The 19,898-nt window shown below is 58.1% G+C and overlaps 8 protein-coding genes across 8 annotated transcripts; 4 read left to right on the top strand and 4 right to left on the bottom strand.

The window, feature by feature from the left end:
- Nucleotides 1-586: 586 nt before the first annotated feature.
- On the top strand, nucleotides 587-1,918 carry EX895_001875 (uncharacterized protein; the record flags this gene model as incomplete). Its single annotated transcript, XM_029882474.1, has 1 exon — nucleotides 587-1,918. One exon carries the CDS (start codon nucleotides 587-589, stop codon nucleotides 1,916-1,918), a length of 1,332 nt encoding a protein of 443 aa, XP_029741329.1.
- A 288-nt stretch (nucleotides 1,919-2,206) lies between these two features.
- On the bottom strand, nucleotides 2,207-3,337 carry EX895_001874 (uncharacterized protein; the record flags this gene model as incomplete). The annotated part of the gene is made up of 1 exon (XM_029882473.1): nucleotides 2,207-3,337. The coding sequence occupies one exon, from the start codon at nucleotides 3,335-3,337 to the stop codon at nucleotides 2,207-2,209; it is 1,131 nt and encodes a 376-aa protein (XP_029741328.1).
- Nucleotides 3,338-4,248: 911 nt separating this feature from the next.
- EX895_001873 (uncharacterized protein) lies at nucleotides 4,249-6,072 on the top strand (the record flags this gene model as incomplete). The annotated part of the gene is made up of 2 exons (XM_029882472.1): nucleotides 4,249-4,768; nucleotides 4,862-6,072. The coding sequence occupies 2 exons, from the start codon at nucleotides 4,249-4,251 to the stop codon at nucleotides 6,070-6,072; spliced, it is 1,731 nt and encodes a 576-aa protein (XP_029741327.1).
- Nucleotides 6,073-6,193: 121 nt separating this feature from the next.
- On the bottom strand, nucleotides 6,194-8,683 carry EX895_001872 (uncharacterized protein; the record flags this gene model as incomplete). Its single annotated transcript, XM_029882471.1, has 1 exon — nucleotides 6,194-8,683. One exon carries the CDS (start codon nucleotides 8,681-8,683, stop codon nucleotides 6,194-6,196), a length of 2,490 nt encoding a protein of 829 aa, XP_029741326.1.
- A 2,274-nt stretch (nucleotides 8,684-10,957) lies between these two features.
- On the top strand, nucleotides 10,958-12,322 carry EX895_001871 (uncharacterized protein; the record flags this gene model as incomplete). The annotated part of the gene is made up of 1 exon (XM_029882470.1): nucleotides 10,958-12,322. The coding sequence occupies one exon, from the start codon at nucleotides 10,958-10,960 to the stop codon at nucleotides 12,320-12,322; it is 1,365 nt and encodes a 454-aa protein (XP_029741325.1).
- A 392-nt stretch (nucleotides 12,323-12,714) lies between these two features.
- On the bottom strand, nucleotides 12,715-13,540 carry EX895_001870 (uncharacterized protein; the record flags this gene model as incomplete). Its single annotated transcript, XM_029882469.1, has 3 exons — nucleotides 12,715-12,865; nucleotides 13,194-13,256; nucleotides 13,479-13,540. The coding sequence occupies 3 exons, from the start codon at nucleotides 13,538-13,540 to the stop codon at nucleotides 12,715-12,717; spliced, it is 276 nt and encodes a 91-aa protein (XP_029741324.1).
- A 1,153-nt stretch (nucleotides 13,541-14,693) lies between these two features.
- On the top strand, nucleotides 14,694-18,953 carry EX895_001869 (uncharacterized protein; the record flags this gene model as incomplete). Its single annotated transcript, XM_029882468.1, has 1 exon — nucleotides 14,694-18,953. One exon carries the CDS (start codon nucleotides 14,694-14,696, stop codon nucleotides 18,951-18,953), a length of 4,260 nt encoding a protein of 1,419 aa, XP_029741323.1.
- Nucleotides 18,954-19,200: 247 nt separating this feature from the next.
- EX895_001868 (uncharacterized protein) lies at nucleotides 19,201-19,875 on the bottom strand (the record flags this gene model as incomplete). The annotated part of the gene is made up of 1 exon (XM_029882467.1): nucleotides 19,201-19,875. The coding sequence occupies one exon, from the start codon at nucleotides 19,873-19,875 to the stop codon at nucleotides 19,201-19,203; it is 675 nt and encodes a 224-aa protein (XP_029741322.1).
- Between the last annotated feature and the right edge of the window lie 23 nt (nucleotides 19,876-19,898).

Here is a 19,898-nt window from a genome sequence, read left to right as displayed (position 1 = left end):
ATGGAGAAGGAAGGATGTCGCACGACGGGAAGAAGGGGGGAAGGCGGGGAAGCGGGACGGGATGGTGGGGACGGAGCGAGTGTGGTGGGGACGGAGCTCGGTTGTCAAGCTCCGTTGGACTCGCTGCCGCTGCCCAATCAACTGAAGAACAGTGGCAACCGAGAAGGCAGCTGACTCTACTTGACAGCAGTAACAGCCACGCGGTGGACCGTTCAAGCTCCGCCAAACTCAACAGGCGGACTGGTGGGTATCTCTCGTACGAGAGACCGTGCAACATAGTCCGATAATACGGAGCAACGGAAAGACGGAGGGACGGAGGGACGGAGGGACGGAGGGACGGAGCTGTCATATTTTACCATGGCAACGCCGGTATTGGCGGTGATAGAGCAGAAGCACACCGTTCGCCCTTTTCCCTGCGGCGACAGGATGATGAGCCGATGCTACCTGTTCGTCATGGCGCCTTTTACCGGCTTCCTCATCCGAAACGATGCGTCGGCTCCAAAGTATATATCATGGACACTCCAATCCGGGTCTTGCGACGGGTTTGCAGATCCCATTCTATGAACCCTAGCAAAACGTCGCCAAGATGTTGCTCCAACCGACCTCAAGTCGCCACTTTGAAGACTTTCGACATGTCGAACCCAAGATCCTGACCACAACTTCGTCGTCCTCGCGGGCCACCAACGCCCCTTACTTCGAGCGCCGCTCACTGCCCCTCACAATCATGAGGGCCGGCACTTCGAAAGGCCTCTTTATCAAATCCACCTCACTCCCGGCCTCGCGCGCCTGCTGGCAGCACATTCTGCCTTCGATCATGGGCAGCCCGGATCCGTTCTCGCGACAACTCGACGGTCTGGGTGGCGGAACATCCACCACGTCGAAAATCGCAGTGGTCTCGGTCAGCAGCGCACCTGAGCTCGCTGATGTCGACTACCTTTTCATCCAGTGTCCCATCGAAGGCGAGGTGCTGGACTTTACGGGTAATTGCGGCAACATTCTCAGCGGTGTGGGACCCTTTGCGCTCGAAGAGGGGCTGGTGCCCAAGAGCGTTCTTGCCCCGCTCAAGGCGTTTGCATCTAGCAACTCTGGCCGCGAAGAAAAAGTGGCGCTGACACTGCGGTGCCTGAACAACAACCAGCTGATCCGATCGACGTTTTCCGTGCAGAACGGCAAGCCGGTCGAGTTTGGCGATATGAAGATCGACGGTGTCTCGGGCACGGGCAGTCCGATCCAGCTCGACTTTCTCGAGCCAGCGGGGAGCATGTGTACGTCGCTGTGCCCGACGGGGAACCCTGTCGATCTGCTGCACGTTGAGGGAGAGGACCTGCCCATCGAGGTCTCGTGCGTCGACGCGGCCAACCCGTTCGTTTTTGTCAGACTGTCCGACATTGACGAGTCGCTCTCGGGTAGTGAACCGGCGTCGACGCTGGTGCGCCATGCGGAGCGGGTGGAGCGCATCCGCCAGGCTGCTGCTGTGCTGATGAAGCTCGCGCCGGACACTGCCGCTGCGGCGCTGACGCGTGGGACGCCCAAGATCTGCCTCCTCGCCCCCGCCCCCGCCCCCGCCCCCGCATCTGCAATCGCGAGCGGGAGTGTGAGCGGGGCACACATCACCGCGCGCTCGTTCAGCATGGGCAATCCACACCCGGCCCTGCAGCTCTCCGGTGCCGTGTGCCTGGCCGCGGCGTGCTACATCCCCAACAGCATCGCGAATGCAATTCTGCTCCAGGGAGGCGCGAGGAAGATCATGCCCGAAAAGCTGAGGATTGCACATGCATGTGGCGTCATCGAGGCAACCGCGGATGTCGAGATGGATCCCAAGACGGAGGTGGGCGTGCATGTGAGGAGCACCAGTTTGTTTAGGACCGCCAGGCGGTTGGCGAGTGCCGAGGCGTATTACCTTTCGCCGACGCAGTAGGGACGCAGGCCGAGTTGTTTGTATTCTCGTTCGAATACCGTTTTGCGCTACATTTTCCCCATAGCTGTGTGTGTGTGGCTGAAGAAGACGCAACAAATGATCGCAGTGCTCGTTGTTGATGTCATGATCAAGTCGAAGAGCGAACTCAATCTGCTTTTACCGGTCCGACAACATGTCCTTGAGACGCGTGTCTCGTTCTCAGGACCACAGTTCAGACCAAGACTACTCTCCTCACACTGGGCAAAGAATACGAACTCTAGACTTGCAGTTGCACATAACTTTAAAACATCAAAGAGTGGGAGGATTCAACCAGCCAATGACCGTCTCGTAGGCGGTAAACGCAATGCCGCCACTGAAAATCAACCGGGTCAGTCTCGGGGTGGTGCCCTTCCACAGGCTCTTGACGCCTTCGCGCTTGACGATGTCGACGCCGCACGAGAGGATGCTCGGTCTCTGTGCCGACGCGCGGCTGCTGCTGGAGGGCGGTGACTGCTGCAGGCGCGTTTTGACCACGTCGAAGGGCATGGTGAGGTATACGGTGATCAGGCCGGCGCCCGCACCAGCCGCGAAGGTCGCAGCGGTGGACTTGGCGTATCCGGCTTGCGTCTGGAGGGACTTGAGCACCGAGTACGAGGTGAGGCGCACAGACGAGTTGGCACCTTGACGCAGGACGGTGGCGCTGAGGCCACGGTACAGCCCGGCGAGGCCCTCGGTGGCAACAATCTTTCGGACCGCGTCGATGGGGCCGTTGAACTTGCGAAGATGTGCGGGCTGCAGCGAGTCTTGGATCATGCGCGTCTTGATTGCATCTGACGGTGTGACGGCCAGCATTGCTTCTGCGGATCCGGCGAGGAAACCAGCGAGAATCGACCGCCCCATCCCCAGTTTTGGTTTGCCCCCGCTGCTAGCGGTGGCCGCGTCCTCTTTGGGTCGTAGGAGGTTCTGGATCGTGTCGTAGGTGAGGAAGCGCACGCCGGCTTTGGCCGAGTTGCCCGTCACCATGGCGCCTGCACCGCGGAAAAAGCCGGGGATGCCGTGCACCTTCCACGTGTCGCGCACGATCTGCATGGCAGACGCCCCTGCCCGAGGCATCGCAACGGTGGGAGCTGGAGCTGTTGCTGCTGCGGATGCGGTGGCGGCGATGTTGAGCTTGTGCGCCGGCAGCGCGCCGTACGAGATATAGCGGACAGAGCCGGGCATGCTTTTGGACTTGACGGCATCAGAGGCAGAAGCAGAAGCTGCAACACTGCTACCACTGGCGCTGGCGCTGGCACTGGCAGCTGCATTCGAGGCCAGCTGTGCCTGTGTCTTGACGAATTCGGTGGGATAGGTGAGGAAGCCCTCGACAGCGCCAGCGATCGTACCGGCGAGCAGCGAGTGCAAGGGAGACGGCGAGGTGCGCTTCTCGGTGGTCGACATTGCGATATCTTCTTGATGCGTGCTGTCGATACTTGTGCTGATGCGAGCGAACAGCAACAGCAACACCATCCACTCCAAGTCACGGTCTAATATATGGTTCCGGAGGGGGACTTGCGCTTCTTCCCGCGGCGAGCGCACACACGGACGAACGCGTCCCAGACATGGTGCGGAGACTTCCGTAACCCAAGTCGCTCCAACGAACTTGCCGTGCTGGTAGCTGCTATGGATCGACTCGACTCTTGCCATCGTCGAAGGGTTCTGTGCGCCGATACGAACCGGCCCCGTCTTTCGGAAATATTGCAAACGGAAACGGAGACGGAGACGGAGACGGAGAACAACCCTCCGTTCATAACACGTGGCAACGGAGAAGGTGCTCCGTCAGACGTGCTCCGTTTGGTGGCGCTACGGGCCAACCCTGTGTTTGCGCAGCCGTGCCGTGCCTGAACATGGCCGCCTTTGGTGTGGGGCTCCGCTGCAAAGTTTGCGCGAACGGCTGGATTCGCTCCCCGCAGTCTTGGCTGGCTCGCTGACTGGCTGGCTGGTGTAGTCGACATGGCTCCCGTCCCGAAGTGGCAAGTCAGACCCCTTTGTGAGTTTGCGACGACCCTCTGCCAAGAGCCAGCCAGCGGGTTCCCTTCGTTTGCTTGCAACCAACCACGACTTGACGGAGCAAGATCTCATCACGAACTCCATGTGGTCCTGACGGGGACGCAGGAACACGACGCTAAATGGCCACGATCCGCTCCGTGTTTGTCGTGTCTTGCTGATTGGCGCCTCGAGAGATGGTATAAGACCTGGGGGCAAACGAACGAGTGTGGGGCCCCCTGTTTTCATCATCATCATCATCCTCCTCTTCCTCAACAACAACAACATCAACAACCCAAGACAAGCCTTCCTCCCCGAAAGACACGATGACAGCGACTACGGGATCGGGCAAGCGGTGGGTGCCGTCCAAGCTGCGCCACGTGCACGAAGTGCCGTCGCAGGCGCTCAACTGGCGCCTCCTGCTCGCCGTGCTCTCCATCGGCCTGCTCGGCGCCAGTCGAGGCATGGACGAGGGCGTTATCTCCGGATCGATCGGCACACCTGCGTTCGAACACGCATTCAACGTCAAGAAGAAATCCAACAAGGAGTCCAACATTGTCGCCATGGTGCAGCTCTTCTCGACGCTCGGGGCGCTGGTCGGATATGCGATGTCGGACCGCTTCGGACGTGTGATGGCCGGCAGGCTGAGCTGCACGCTCATCATTATCGGGTCCTCCATGTGGATGGGCAGTGCCAACCGCATCGCGCTGCTGTATGTCGGGCGAATGGTGACCGGCGTGGGTGTGGGTATTTCCTCGGTCTGTTCTCCGGTCTTCCTGGTCGAGACGGCTCCGCGTCAGATTCGTGGACTGTGCACGTCGGTGTACAGTGTGTCGATCTACCTGGGTGAGTAATAGCCTGTTCAGAACCAAATGTTGATGTTGGGGAGCGTGCAAAACTGACCTCTTTCTCCTCTTCCTCGTTTGCGATGTGTTTCAGGCGCAATGTTGGGGTACGCAGTGAACCTGGGCGCGAGCCGCTCGCAAGACAAGCGCAAGAACATTGTCTGGCAGATTGTCGTCATCCTTCCCATCGTCTGGCACTTTGTGCTTCTGATCAGTACGTTCCTGATCCACGAGTCGCCGCGCTGGCTGCTTGACCACGGGCACGTCGAAGCCGCCTCGCGCTCGCTCCGCTTCTACCGCAACCTGGACGAGAACCACCCTGCGATGATCGAAGAGACGCAGCTGATGCGTGATTCCATTGCCGAGGAACACCAGCGCCATGCGGAGCGTTTTGAGGCGCTGCCGGCCAATTCGCTGCAGCGCCGCTCCAAGACGCTGCTCAAGCTTAAACTCGTGCTCACCAGTCGCAAGAACTTGCTCAAGGTCGGGCTGGGTGTCATGATCCAGGTGCTCGTGCAGTTTGGTGGGCCGGGCGCGATTGCGACGTATGCGAACCGCATCATGACGCTCGTGGGCGCATCGGACAAGAACGGCTACGTCATGTCGGTCGGCTTCGGCGCGACCAAGCTGGGCTGCGGCCTGCTATCTTCGCTCCTGCTGATCGACCTGTTGGGCCGCCGGAAGACGCTGCTGATCGGTGTGGCGATCCAGGGCCTGTCGATGCTGTATGTCTCGGTCTTCCTGGGACTCTACGTGCAGGGCCACCACACCAAGGGCGAAAAGCATGCGGGGCAGGCGGCGCTTGCGGCCATCTTCATCTCCGGCGCGAGCTTTTCGGCGGGTGGCAATCTGGCGCAGTACCTGGTGGGTACCGAGATCTTCGAGATGCACGTGCGCAGTCTGGCGAGCTCGCTGGTCATGGCCATGCACTACCTGCTGCAGTACAGCGCGACGCGTGCGCTGCAGCCCATGCTCAACTCGCCCATGGGCGGCGCGGGCACGTTTGCGTTCTATGCCGCCGTGTCGCTCGTGCTGGCCCTGCCGTTCTATGCAATCTTCCTGCCCGAAACTGCAGGCCTGCCGCTCGAGCAGATCGACCAGGTGTTCGAAAGACCCGCCTGGGCCATGGGCCGCGCAACGAGGGCCCGCGACATCTCGATCGAGTCGGCCGACGGTGGCGACAACAAGTTGTCGACCCTGCCCAAGCTCGGCTCGCAATCGTCGTCCGCTTCCTCGAACGGCCTGGACGACGACGACAAGAAGGAAGACCTCGAGCCCCAGCTCCGAGTCAAGACGAGTTCCTAGCCTCATTCCCCCTGTTGTATCATTAGCTTAGCTCAGCTGTTCTGTCACCCGGTCAATCTCAAACTGTTTCGCAATCAACCACTGTCAGAGGGGTCTTTTGGAGAGTACATTGCATGCGCGTCTACCACTGAACAGCCAGCCCGTTGACCGCCTCTTCCTGCACCGCTCTGTACTGGGTGCGGAAGAGCTTGTCCCTCGCCTTTTCCAAAGCAGCAGCAGTGTCGTCGTGCGCACTAACTGGTGCAGCCGCAAGATGGCAGAGCTCTTTGACGACCAGATCGGCTAGGACGTCGGCGTAAGCCAGTGTGTCTGCACCCACCTTTTCGCTCTGCTGCTCGGTCGGACGCGAGGCGGCCAGCGCCTCGAGAAGTCGCTGATGATCTTCGACGCGGATGGATTTGGCGTTGCTGCTGGACAAGGGAGTATTGGCGCCGCTGCCAACGAGCGTGGGCGTGGAAGCACCCGAGTCGCTGGCTACACCGCTCGGCGCCACAGTAACAGGCACGTGTGCCACCCGCGCACCTTGCCAGTATGCCTCCTCGACGCGTCGTACCCATTCCTTGCTCGTCCCCTTCCAACCCTTGATTTCCTTCTCTCGCGTCTCGTCTTCCATCTCTGCATCCTCGCCGTCGTCTTCGGCTGTGTTCTTTTTGGAACAGGTCTTGTGGTTGATCATCGACTCTAGCCCGTCCGCTTCCGCGCTCTGGTCAGCCACCCATCCCTGAGTGAATCCTTCCGGGTCAGTGTTGGTGGCTGCTGGCGCTGCATCTGTAGGCGGCCGAATCTGACCACCTCCATTGACGCAGCCCGAGGGGCATGCCATGACTTCGACGTAGTCGTAACCTCTCTCGTCCTCTTGTTGCGCAGCACTGAGCGTTTGCTGAGGGGAGACCACCGCATCGTCGGAATCAGGATTGAGAGGACTGCTCTTGTTGACCACGGCTGATGCCGCTGCGCCGCCTCGACCTCTCCTGACCATTCCACCGCGTCCGCGTGCCCTTGCTCTGGCTGCCGCTGCGCGGTTGCGACCGATACCAGCACCAACAGCGTTCCCATCGGCATCAACCAATCTCCCCGCTGCACCACGGGAATTGCGCGCCCCCGTTTGCTTCTGCAGCTTGCGCACGAGATTCTGCAGGTTGCGGAAGCCGTAGCACTGTGCACCTCTGAACAGGATGCTCGATTGCGATGAAGGAGTATCTTGCGACGGCAGATCGAACTGTGCGGGCGCGCGAAGGACGTACTCTGTGAAATCGACGGTGCGGATGACGCGCACATCGAGCTTGGGCAGAACGCCCTGTTCGCGCACCGATTCCGGGAAGCGATGCCAGTGCTCGGCGACCCAGTCGAGCCAGACTGCACGCATGAGCGTGAACAGATACCCGCCGCTGCTGCTGCCTGGCTGGTCCAACAGTTGTGGAAAGTGCGGCAAGATGGAGACGCTATCCGTAGCTTCTTTGGCGCCGGATGCACTGAGCGCCTGCTGCAGACTCAAATCGGTCATAGACTGCTGCAACGCCTCTTGCTCGCCTGGAACGGGAGCGCAAATGTCAAAGCCCTCGTCGAGCATGAGCTTGTCGAGCTCGCCGGTAGTCAAGACGCAGTCTACTTCCTTTGTGCTGGTGATGTCGTCGTAAAAGTCGGGACGCGAGGCTTCAAGCTTCTTGTCATAGCAAGGCATGACCGTGACGTGGTAGATGGTGGCTGGTGATGATGTTGAATCTGAATTCGGAGCAAGTAATCCCAGGCGCTCTGGAAGGAAGCGTTTGGCAATGACACCAGCCACCTGCTGAGGCGACTTTGTGGTGGAGATGTAGGGCAGAAGCTCGCCGTGGGTCTTTTCGGCATAGCAGATCCACCCTGGACACGCACTTGCCAGCATGGGCAGCGTGGGTGCGTCATCACCACCGACAGAGCTGCCGAGCGTGGCACGCTTCCGAGAGTTGTCGCGACGCTGGAAGAATTCGCGTTGATGCTCCTTGAGGGCGACATGGCGTGCAAAAGTGGTGTCGTAGACATGATCGAAGCCGAATACAGTTCTGAGGAAGTGCGAGATGCGATACAGCAGAACATGCAGCGGTAGTGACGATGGATCTGTTGACGTTGCCGTTACTGAGGATGCTGAGGAGGATGACTGTTGTTGGAAGGAATACTTTGCAGACAAGGATGCGAGTGATTGCGTGCTGATGGAAGCGACGAGCAGCTTACGAGTGTCGGATGAGGCGATCTCTGCAATGGCTCTGCGCATCTCGTCCTGGCTCTGCATGGTGATGAGCACGCTCTCTGCACTCGTGACACAGCCACTGCACGCCAAGCAGTCGTTGAGCGAGATCTCTGCCGTCTCGAGCTTGGTTCGCTGTCGTGGCTTGCTGTTGGCTGCGTTGTTGCCCGAAGAAGACGACGACGACGGAGCTGCCGACTCGTAGTAAGAGCCATCGTGATCAATCGCGATCTGTGTGGAAGCCGACGCAGCCGGGTCGAGTGGTGGTTCGGATGTGCCGGGCTGCTCCTCTGACGGTGCATCTGCGCCTTCAACGGGTTTGATGCATGCCTGCGACGGACCCAGGTAGTCGTTCAGGTCCGTCAACGTGAGCGCGCCGGAGAAGGCCATCCCTGAGTATGAATCCGCTGGGCGAACTGAGACGATGAGGAGGAGGTGATTGTAAAGAAGACAAGAGAGGATAGGGCTGAGCTCGACGATGGTCGGACTTTAGCAACGAGAGAGAGCCAAAGCTTCGGACGTGACTGCTCAAAAGTTGCGTCTCCGGCATGATTTTCGGTGAATTCCAACGTTGGTTTGCCACCTTGAAACCTGCTTTTTGGCCCCCTTACCTCTGAGGCAGCGACCAGGCCGACGAATCATGGCGAGTCCATTTCCAAGTTTTACTAGTGTAAGAGTGTACCAGTATGCACACTTTTATGGGATTTTCAAAGGCATTTTCGACGCCTCAGTTTTGTGGAATCTTTTTTTTTTTGCTCAAGGTATTGGCGAGTGATTGCGCACCCATCGCACTTGGTCCGAAATATGGCGTGGGAATACTGAAGTCGAGTACCTTCAATTGGTACCGTTTGTGGTTAGCCGGGACCGTTTGACAATGAGCAGTCTATGACGGGTGATCCGCTTGCGATGGTCACTCAGGGGGTTATGCTGAGGCTGAGTCGATCCTAGACCTGCAAGTAGCGAGACGAGGCGGCAGACGGGCAGCTTTTCCGTCTCTATGGCAGCAAGTCGGCTGTAGCATATATTGTGTAATATAACGAGACGGACGGGAGCGCCCATGGTGCACTTAGGGCTCGATTCATGGGTAGTCCCGATCTCTACTCTCAGAAACGCATCGGCGAGTGGTTCCTACGACGATCAAGATCGAGATCCCTTGTCGGATCTTCGTCCGCGCTTTGGGCCCGCGAGGACATCGGGGTCCCCCCACTTTGAGCCGCACCTGCATCCTCGGCCAAGAACAGCTGCTTCATCCGAGAAGACGAGTGTGAGTTGACCGCGCGGTCAAAGCCGAGTCGAGGCATGGCCTTGGTCGGAACTACGCGGAACGAACAATGGCCTAAATTTATTATCAGCTCGGATCTGATAACGCGCTCACCCGTCCAATCCGAGATGAGAACGAGTGCAAGATCCGAGCCAGCCAGCCAGCCAGCCAGCCAGCCAGCCAGCCAGTCAGCCAGTCAGCGATGCGGTCAGATCCGACCCTATGTGGTCGTTAGCGAGCTCGTCGCATATACTGCCCGAGCAAGAGCTGCAGCTGCACTGCTAAGGCGGAACCAGCTACCGGAGCGAAGGCAAGCAGAAAGGAGAGACGGAGATCCAATCAAGTCCTTCTTGAATTTGATCCGGCCTGAAAATCGGTCACTTTTTTTGGCTGGCAAAGATGGCATCAGCGATAAAGATCAGCCTAACAAAAAAGCCATTGGACCCGTCCGTCCGTCGGCTTGCTTCCTCAGCAGAAAAGAAAAAGACGAATTTCATATTTCGACTAGCCGTGGTCAAAAAAAAAAAAATTCGAAGACCGCCTGGTACAGTAGCAAACGAAAGATCCAGGCCCAGCGTCGGTGCCCACATCGAGGAAGATGTCATTCGTCGACCAACCGAAGGCCAAGCGAAGCGCAAGCGAGCAGGCGGGCGAATAATTCCCCTTTTCTTGATCAGCGACGGTGTGCTCTTCATGCATCTGCAGTCTTGCTTTCTTATCTTTGGATGCCATCAACGAATCACAACTCGGTATCGCTGGGTTTTCTTCTTCTTGCTCCTCCACCTCGTCGGTGGGAGCCGTCGTTTTATGCCGTCCACCACTGCTGCTCCATGTGGCTCGATCTCTTCTTGATCTTGATCGATGTTGAAAGGCAGGCTGGAAATATTCGCCGGGCGGGTTTCCGTCTGCTTCCGCCCTCTGCTTCTCGGAATCGACAGATGGCCAGACGTTGTCGTAATCGGCGTTGCCCGCTGGTGTACGGGCGCAGAAGGCATTGCGAGCCCTGATTCTCGCCGAGATTCCCGCCCATCTCCCCCTTCGAATCAGAGCTTGCCGTCACTGTTGCGTGCGTGTGCGTAGTGTTCGAGTGACTCACGGCGGCTCAAGCTTGAAACGAGTCCCCGCTTCCTTCCTGTTGAGCCCAAAGTAGGCACGGCGGTGACTGCTGCCTCTCCTCCACCCGTTCCGACGGACAGCAAGACAGCCAGCCAGCCAGACTTTTTTCCCCTTTCTTCTTTCTCTCTGAAAGCTGTATCTTACGCCATCCGAGAGTCGCTTGAGGACGAGCCTATAAAGATCTGCCTTGCCATCATTGTCGCCCGACCTGTCCCTCGACCTCTTTCGCTTCCGCCTCCATTCATCTGCTCCATCACCAACACACCATCACCCCCTCCGTAAACACAATGTCAAACCTTCCTTCCGAGCCCGAGTTCGAGCAGGCTCTCAACGAGCTCTCCACCACCCTCGCTCCTTTCCTCGAGCAGAACCCGGAATACAACAAGGCGTTCGCCGTCATCCAGATCCCCGAGCGCATCATCCAGTTCCGCGTGGTGTGGGAGGACGACAACCACGTCGCGCAGGTCAACCGCGGATACCGTGTGCAGTTCAACTCGGCTCTGGGCCCCTACAAGGGTGGTCTGCGCCTGCACGAGACGGTCAACCTCTCGGTGCTCAAGTTCCTCGGATTCGAGCAGATCTTCAAGAACGCCCTCACCGGTCTCAACATTGGCGGTGGTAAGGGTGGCTCCGACTTCAACCCCAAGGGCAAGAGCGATGCCGAGGTGCGACGATTCTGCAAGGCCTTCGCTACCGAGCTCCAGCGCCACATTGGTCCCAACACGGATGTTCCCGCTGGTGACATTGGCTTCTCGACCCGAGAGGCCGGTTTCGTCTTTGGCACCTACAAGCAGCTGCGCAACGAGTGGACCGGTGTCATCACCGGCAAGGCCATGGACTGGGGTGGAAGCAACATCCGTCCCGAGGCTACCGGTTACGGTCTCATCTACTACGTCGAGCACATGATCAACCACGTCGAGCAGGGCAGCAACGGATTCAAGGGCAAGAAGGTCGTCATCTCGGGATCGGGCAACGTCGCCCAGTACGCTGCGCTCAAGGTGCTCGAGCTCGGCGGAACCGTACTGTCGCTCTCGGACTCCAAGGGCTCGCTCATCGCCAAGGACGGCAAGGGCTTCACCGCCGACATGATCAACAGCATCGCCGAGATCAAGTACAAGCGTGGCGAGCTTTCGAGCTTCGGTAACGCCAGCGGTGCTCTCGAGTTTGTCGAGGGTGCGCGCCCCTGGAAGCTGGTGTCCAAGTACGACGTTGCTCTGCCCTGCGCGACGCAGAACGAGCTCAACGAGGACGAGGCCAAGGCGGCGCTCGCTGCCGGGTGCCGCTACGTCGCCGAGGGTTCCAACATGGGTCTCGACCAGGCTGCCATCGACGTGTTCGAGCACTCGCGTGTCACCTCGTCTTCGCCATGCTGGTACGGCCCCGGAAAGGCGGCCAACTCGGGCGGTGTCGCCGTCAGTGGTCTCGAGATGGCCCAGAACTCGGCACGTCTCACCTGGTCGCACGAAGAGGTCGACCAGAAGCTCAAGGACATCATGAAGAACGCCTACGACAACTGCTTCAAGACCGGCCAGGCTTTCCCTGCCAAGGGCGACAACGTCGCCGACAAGCTCCCCTCGCTGGTGGGTGGTGCCAACATCGCCGGGTTTAAGAAGGTCGCTGATGCCATGAGGCAGCACGGCGACTGGTTCTAGAGTCGCTCCGTCCACAACAAAATGTCTTGTCTTTGTTTTCTCCTTCTTGTGTATTCCTATTGACCCGACCAAGGTTTTCTCTTAAGTTATCTGCAATAGAGGCTGTCTAAAACCAATATTCTCGTCTGTGGGTCGTACTGGCTTGAAAGTGCCGCCGATGGGAAGTAAGTTATGTTGCTGCTGTGAGCTTGAACCTCGCCCAGTGCCCAGTGGGTAGTGGCCCTATTCTCACGCGCAATCCTCAATCACACTCTGCTGCAAACGTTCTCGGTCTCCTCGGGCCTCGTAACAGAACAGCGTGCATTTCAAGAAGAAGAAATGATATTGCGGGCAGATCGATACTCTTGAAGAGGAGAGAAAAGCTTGTCGAAACAGTGGTAACTTTGCACTTTTCAAAGGCGGTCACGCTTGTACTGCTTCTCGAACTGCTGGTTGACCGCCATGAGCTTGGTGTTTGTGCCTGGCTCGACGTTGTTCCAAGGAGTGGGGTTGTTCTTTCGGTCCCAGATGACGTCCGGTCCGCGTGCGAGGCGGCTCAAGTACCTGTGAGTGGTAGAGCGAGGGCGAGTAGCAACGGGCATTAGTAACTGGTAAATGAGCATGGCAAAAGGTCGTGATGCAGTGTGGCCAATGCGAGGCAGCAAAGCCGGAGTCGTAGACAGACACGAGATTCGTGCGAGTACCATGTACCATGATGCCGAATGGATGCAACAGCGGGTCAAGTCGAGGTGAAAAGGGACGACTCGAATCGATTCGCAAGCTCTCCGAGCTGGAGTATTGCTTAAGGAGATGCATGCAAGGATGTGCCGATGCATAATCGTTCTCGCTCCTTTCCTGCCTTGCCCTCTCAATGTTCGTTGAAACAACTTACCAAGTGGCACCACCGGCAGCAAGACCAGTAATAACGTAGATGGGAAGAACTTCGGTAGCGTACCTATTGGAGAGACGCCGAAAAGGTAGACAGCAAAGAGAGTAGTCAGCAACACACACTTCTAATCCCGATCTTCCATTCTAGCTGCCTCGTGCACCCCTTCTATTGTCCTCTCCAAAGAGAGTCCTCCTGCTCGTGCTCGATCCACCATTGTCAACGTGAACCCTTCCCTGGCATTGCTTATTATAGCAATTCGCTATATGCGCCCGCACCGAGAATACGTACCAGTTCTTCATGAACACCTGGCGAGCCTTGTTCTTGGCGGCTTGAACTGCTGGACCGGCCATTTTTGCGATCTTTGTAGAGATTGACGTGAAGGAGAGCTCAAGCGGGTGGTGGTGGTAGCGATTGTTGATGGCGACCAGAGACTTCTGATTTTGGTCGACGTATCCAGCTCGAGACAGTTTTGCAACCACGTTCTCGCACGGATTTGTCACACTGTGGTTAGAGTAAACGAAATTCCCGAAACCCACCGTCTCGGCTGAACAGATTCGGTTCCGAGCCAGCTTCCGGGCCAGCTTGATGAATAAAAAGACTCTATTGTTAGAGCTATAATTTTCTCAGATCAATAACCGAGTTTCTTTAACGCTTAAAGTTGAAGAGCAGGCAAGGAAAGCGGTGCCTCAGGCGTGACAGTCTATCTGCCTCGCTCTCGGTCTCTGAACCTTTTCTTTCTGTCGCCTTTCACCCTCAGAAAAGGAGGACGTCACTCCTAAGTGTGGAGACCAACACCGCGGCCCAACAGGCCTCGCTCGACACTGCATTTCGGCTCGACTGTTCCGTGACACGGCGGGAAGGGCAGCCTCGAAAGTCCGTGTTTGCTTATCCCTCGCTCGCCTATCCTTCTCTTGTCGCTTCTCCCGATGGCGTTGGGAGCTCATAGTAGACGCAATCTGTCAGCAGAGACGCAGATGCCAAGACGGAAAGCGACCGACCTGAGCGGAAAGATAGTATCTCGGGTTGCGTGCGTGTGCGTGTGTTGGTATCGGCAGTACAGCTGCCGAGAGAAGCGAGCGCAGGCCGTGCCGAGCTGCGTGCATGCTGTGCTGTGCTGTGTTGTGCTGTGTAACTAAAATGTGATTTTGTGGAGAAGAGTTGCGTTGCTGTTGCTGTTGATGTCTTGCTTTGTTTGCTTTTGCACCGAAACGCTCGGATCAGCCGTTCCTTAGTCGATGCTGTATGTCTGTCGTTGGCCTGCCTTGCTGCTCACACACCTTCCAGCATCGCCCACACCATTGCGGAGGCTGCGACGGGTGTCTTGCTGCCCATCCTTCACACGCACATCAGCGCAGCTCGAAAGAATCTCGGCCCCCTTACAGACGTTGAAAGGTGTCGCACGCTTGCCGTTCACGTCGGGCTCAGCGCAACAACACAACTCAGTAGACTGCTGACCACCATCTCAGCGTCCGTGATCGAGCCGCGAGCTTCTTCTTCTTAGACATGACGAATCAACCAGGGCCAACACCTTCTCCTCCGCCTTCCGGCTCCACCGCGAGCTCGTCATCCTCGACACAGCTCTGCACCCTCCGCGTACAGGTGCTTTCCGCCAGGAACCTCGCTGCCAAGGATCGCAATGGCAAATCGGATCCCTTTGTCGTCGTCAGCTTACCCGGCTCAGCTGCCTCTTCTCACCATGCTGCTGCGAACAACACTCATACCACGGTCAAACCAAAGACGCTCGACCCCGTGTGGAAACCAGACGAAGCCACCTTCGAGTTTCCCGTGGTGCCAGATTGGTTTGGCCCGCACTTTGCAGCTGTAGCCAGTGAAGAGATCGACTCGGATGTCGTACGCGCCGCCATTCAGCATGCGGTTTCCGATGCTCACCAAGCTGCTGGACGAGGTGCCGGTGCTGCTACGGCTGCCTCTGCTACTTCCCCCAGCGCTGCCGCAACCAAAACTCGCCCTCGCCTTGGACTGCGCTCGGCTTCCACCAAGAAATTATCGGGCGCTGCGTCCAAGATCCTCGTGGCCCCCGTCAAGCTCGGTGCTGCAGGTGCTCGTGTTGTGGGCAGGCAAATGCCACGACCCATGCTCCTACGTCGACGAGTACGTGGCTCCTCTTCCTCCCTCGCGACCGAGTCGCTCTCCAACTCGACTCCTGCTCTCCCAGACTCGTCCAAAGCACCACGTGGATCAATCCAGCTCGATGCCTCCAACGGCATGGTCTCGTCGCTCGAATTCGTCATCTGGGACAAAGATCGCTTCTCTGGGAACGACTACATGGGCGAGTGTTCGCTTCCCGTCACCTCGTGGTGCAGGGATGGCTTGGCCGAATGGTCCAACGCGCAGCCGCTCTGGTTGCCTGTCGAGTCGTCGCATTCAGATACAAAGATCAGCGGCGAGCTGCAGGTCAAGGTCGGCTTTGTGCCTGCTTCCAAGCCTACTTCGGCAACTGCCAGTGGCCCACAATCTTGGAGCGTCGACGAGGTCTACAACCGTCTGGTCTTGGCTGCGCTCGGCACGCAGGGTGCTGCTGTACGAGCGGTCCCTGCCTCTCAATCCGTGGGAACTACCGCTGCTGCAGAAGCCTTTGTTGACGATGGTCTGAGCAGCGATGACGACGAAGAATCAGATGACGACGACGACGATGAAGACGATGAAGATGACGATGACGATGACGATGACGATGACGATGAAGATGACGACGAGGGAGAACATGAAGCCAACCTTGCTTTCTCCGAAGGCGAGCCCAGTGATCTCAACGACGCGATCGAATTCGAGACAGATGATGAAGGCGTCTACGATCAGCACTACCAGACCATCGCTGCCACTTCTGCCTCGTCCGCCCAGATTGCCACAGCACCCACCACCGCCCAGTCAACGACCCTGCTCACTCCGCCCCTTCCGCAGTCTCAGGTCGGCAGCGGCGCCGGCAGATATCGACGCATCTTTTCCCGCAACAAGAGTGCAAAATCGATTGCAAATTCAGGGGCGGCTACGCCCATCGATGCTGCCTCTGCTTCCGACTTTGATCCATCCCGCATCACCACGCCCATCGAGCCTGCCTCAGCCACCGGTGCCAAACCACGCAGCAAACGACGCCTACCTGGCGTAAAGCGCCTCAGGTCCAGCGCGACTCTACCGCCTTCTGCCGTTGAAGGAGGGCTTGCGCCGTCGGAAGCAGCTCCTCGTCGCACCACAAAACGACGCGGCGGTGTTGCTAAACGCAATCGTAATCGACGCAATCGAGGCGAGTTCGCCTTTAAAGCAGAGATGGGCATGGACATTATCGGCATTGTCATGATGGAGGTCAAAGGCGCTTCTGATTTGCCTCGCTGGTCCAACATGACGCATACCGGCTTCGACATGGACCCCTTTGCCATCATCAGCTTCGGTCAGAAGATCTTCCGCACGCGTGTAGCCCGTCACACCCTCAACCCTACCTGGAACGAGAAGCTGCTCTTCCACGTCCGTCGACACGAGACCAACTTTCAAACAAAGTTTATGATCTACGATTGGGATCGCATGTCGTCCAACGACTATGTTGGCGGCGCTCAGATTTCTATTGCGGATCTGTTGGATGCTGCGCCGAAGCCCGACCCACAGACGGGCTTGTACAAGACGGGTGATGAGGGAATCCCTGGGTCGATGAAGCAGTTTGTCCTGCCGCTGTCTCGAGTCGAAAAGGACGAAGAGGTCAAATTCAAGAATACGAACAAGCCACCTGCGTTGACCATCCAGGCCAAGTTCACTCCTTACGACGCACTTCGTCAGCGATTCTGGCGTCAGCTCGCTCAGCAATTTGACTCGAACGACAGCGGCACCTTGTCGCGTCTCGAGCTCGCCAGCATGCTCGACAGTCTCGGCAGTACGCTGAGCACCAAGACGCTCGACAGCTTCTTCCTGGAGGTCAACAAGAACCCGGAAGAGGACGAGCTGACGTTTGAAGAAACCATTGTGGCATTGGAGGCAGAAGTGCAAAAGCCGTGGGATCTCAAGCGCAAAGCGCCTCGCACGTCGAGTTTCAACAGCAGTGGGGCACAGACACCATTGCTTCTGGGAGGTGTCGGGGACATCGGGTCTGACGTGAATCAGGATATGGATTTCAGTGGTGCTGATGCTCCTACGACTGCTCGCGCGGCTGGAGGGGATTCCTTCGGATCGACGACCGAACCTGTCGTGCTACCGCCCGCCGCTACTTCTGCAGGAGGTGCCAATGGTAGCGATGACGGAGTTCTGCCAGGAGCCGTCATGACCAACTCGGGCGGAATGATGCGTTCGCTCGATCACAACTTCTCGGCTTTGTCCATGGCGTCGTCCACCGACTCGTCCTCTAATGCTGGCGGGCTAGCGGCAACTGATTCGAATTCGAACGGCGGCAACCGTGGTGCTGCTTCCGCCAAACCACGCAGCGCATCGGGTTCGAGCTCCGGAATGCTCTCCACCTCGCCCACGCCTCCTTTGATCAACGTCGAAGGCGAAAGCGACGCCTACGACGACCCCACCACCACTACCACCGGCGGCGCCGGCAAAAGCGCAAGCGTGCCCGAACGCGTAGTGCGCTTGCAATCGTGTCCTCTGTGCCACATGCCGCGGCTCTCGAAAAAGGGCGAGATGGACATCATCACGCACCTCGCCGTGTGTGCCTCGCAAGATTGGCGGCGCGTCGACAGCCTGGCTGTGCGCAACTATGTCACTGCGAGCCAAGCACACCGGAAATGGTATACAAAGGTGGTGAATAAGATCAGCCAGGGCAACTACTCGCTGGGGGCTAACAGTGCCAACATTATCGTGCAGGACCGTCTAACGGGCGAGCTGATGGAGGAGAAGATGCAGGTGTATGTGCGACTGGGGATCCGGCTGCTGTACAAGGGCGCGCGGTCGAGGATGGAGGGCGCACGCGTGAAGAAGATGTTGAAGAACATGAGTGTCAAGCAGGGCGTCAAATTTGACAGTCCCGCGAGCGCGAGGGAGATTGCGACGTTCATCGCGTTTCACAATCTGAACGTCGACGAGATCGCGGAGCCGGTGGAGAGCTTCAGGACGTTTAACGAGTTTTTCTATAGGAAGTTGAAGGCGGATGCGCGGCCGAACGAGGAGCCTGACAACCCGCGCAGGTTGGTCAGTGGTGCGGATTGCCGGATGATGGCGTTTGAAACGGTGGACGAGGCGACGCGCGTTTGGATCAAGGGGAGGGACTTCAGCGTAGCGCGGTTGCTGGGGGACGCTGCGAGCTCGGTGACAAATTTAGAATCGTACACCAACGGTGGAGCACTGGCGATCTTCAGACTGGCACCACAGGACTACCACCGCTTCCACTGCCCCGCCGACGCTGTCATGGGTAAGTGCACGTGGGTCACAGGCCAATACTACACGGTTAACCCGATGGCCATCCGCTCGGCTATCGACGTATACGGCGAGAACATCCGCGTCGTTGTGCCCTTCCACAGCGAGCATTTCGGCACGTTCTATGCGGTCTGCATCGGCGCCATGATGGTCGGCTCCACCGTGTTGACCGTCAAGGAGGGCGAGAGGGTCAAACGGGGCCAGGAGTTTGGGTACTTCAAGTTCGGTGGCAGCACGATTGTGTTGGTGTTCGAGAAGGGCAGGGTGGTCTGGGACAAAGATTTGGTGGATAATGGGCGCGCGGCGATCGAGACGTTGGTGAGAGTGGGGATGGGCGTGGGTAGGGCGACCACGGCAGCGGAGCACAGTGGTGCAACAGTGGAGGGGGAGGGGCCAGAGGAGGGGGCGTGATGCTTTCCAGCCTAGAATCACTCGCCCCCAGCTGCGGTCAACGGAGCCGCATTGGAATCTTTCTTCTTTTCAAATGGAAACGAACAATCATGCAAGCAAGCAAATCATTTACACAATCTCTTCCCCTTGCCTTGCGCAGATCGAGTGAGCGGAGCATTGCCTTGCGTGCATCGAGGCCAAATGAGCCAAGATGGAAATTGCTGAGATGTTTTGTTTGGTTACAGCTTGAGAACATCCGTGTTGGTTTTCAAAAGCAACAGTCGCAATCAAAGGGACACAGGGGGGTATCGCCGCCTTGGTCGCCGAGGCGCAGTTCCTCGGCGGTGAAGATGCGCAGGCCGTCGGCGGTGCGTTTGCGGTCTGAAGTGCCGCGGCTGTCGGTAAAGTCGTCGAGGTCGTTGTGTCGAGGTAGAGCGGGTGCTTTTGAGGAAGAAGGCTGTATGGAGGAGGGGGGCGGCGCGACCGTGTGTGTGGGGATGGAGGACGACGTGTCTGTGACGACTTGCACTGTTCGCTTTTTTGGCTTCTTCTTCTTGATGTCTTCTGGTTTTGGGGCGGCGGAGGTGGTGGAGGTGATGGTGGTGGCGGTGGTGACGTCGGCTGTGCGTTTGCGCTTCTTGTTGGCTCCCTCAACCTGCCCTCCTAACAAAGCCTCATTGTCCTCGCTCGCTTTGCTGCTCGCACCGGACTGGCTGGCGTCCTTCGTCTTTCTCTTCGCCTTTGAGGAATCAGCTGTCCTGCTGCTCTTGCTGGCACCGGCCCCGGTACCGATGCTTCTGCTGCTACTGCTGCTGCTGCTGCTGCTGCTGCTGGCCACAACAGCGGGTGCCGAGAATATGTCGTCGATCTCGCTCTTCTTCGCCTTCGCCGTCGTCGTCGTCGCCGTGGAGGTGGCCTTGGCAGGCTTGCTCGATTTCGCCATAATTTCCAAGGACCCTTTCCGCT

The sequence above is a fragment of the Sporisorium graminicola genome, chromosome SGRAM_12, assembly GCF_005498985.1.
Source record: "Sporisorium graminicola strain CBS 10092 chromosome SGRAM_12, whole genome shotgun sequence".
Taxonomy (NCBI): domain Eukaryota; kingdom Fungi; phylum Basidiomycota; class Ustilaginomycetes; order Ustilaginales; family Ustilaginaceae; genus Sporisorium; species Sporisorium graminicola.
Note: the sequence above shows the minus strand (reverse complement) of the source record. Positions and strands in the feature narration are given on the sequence as shown.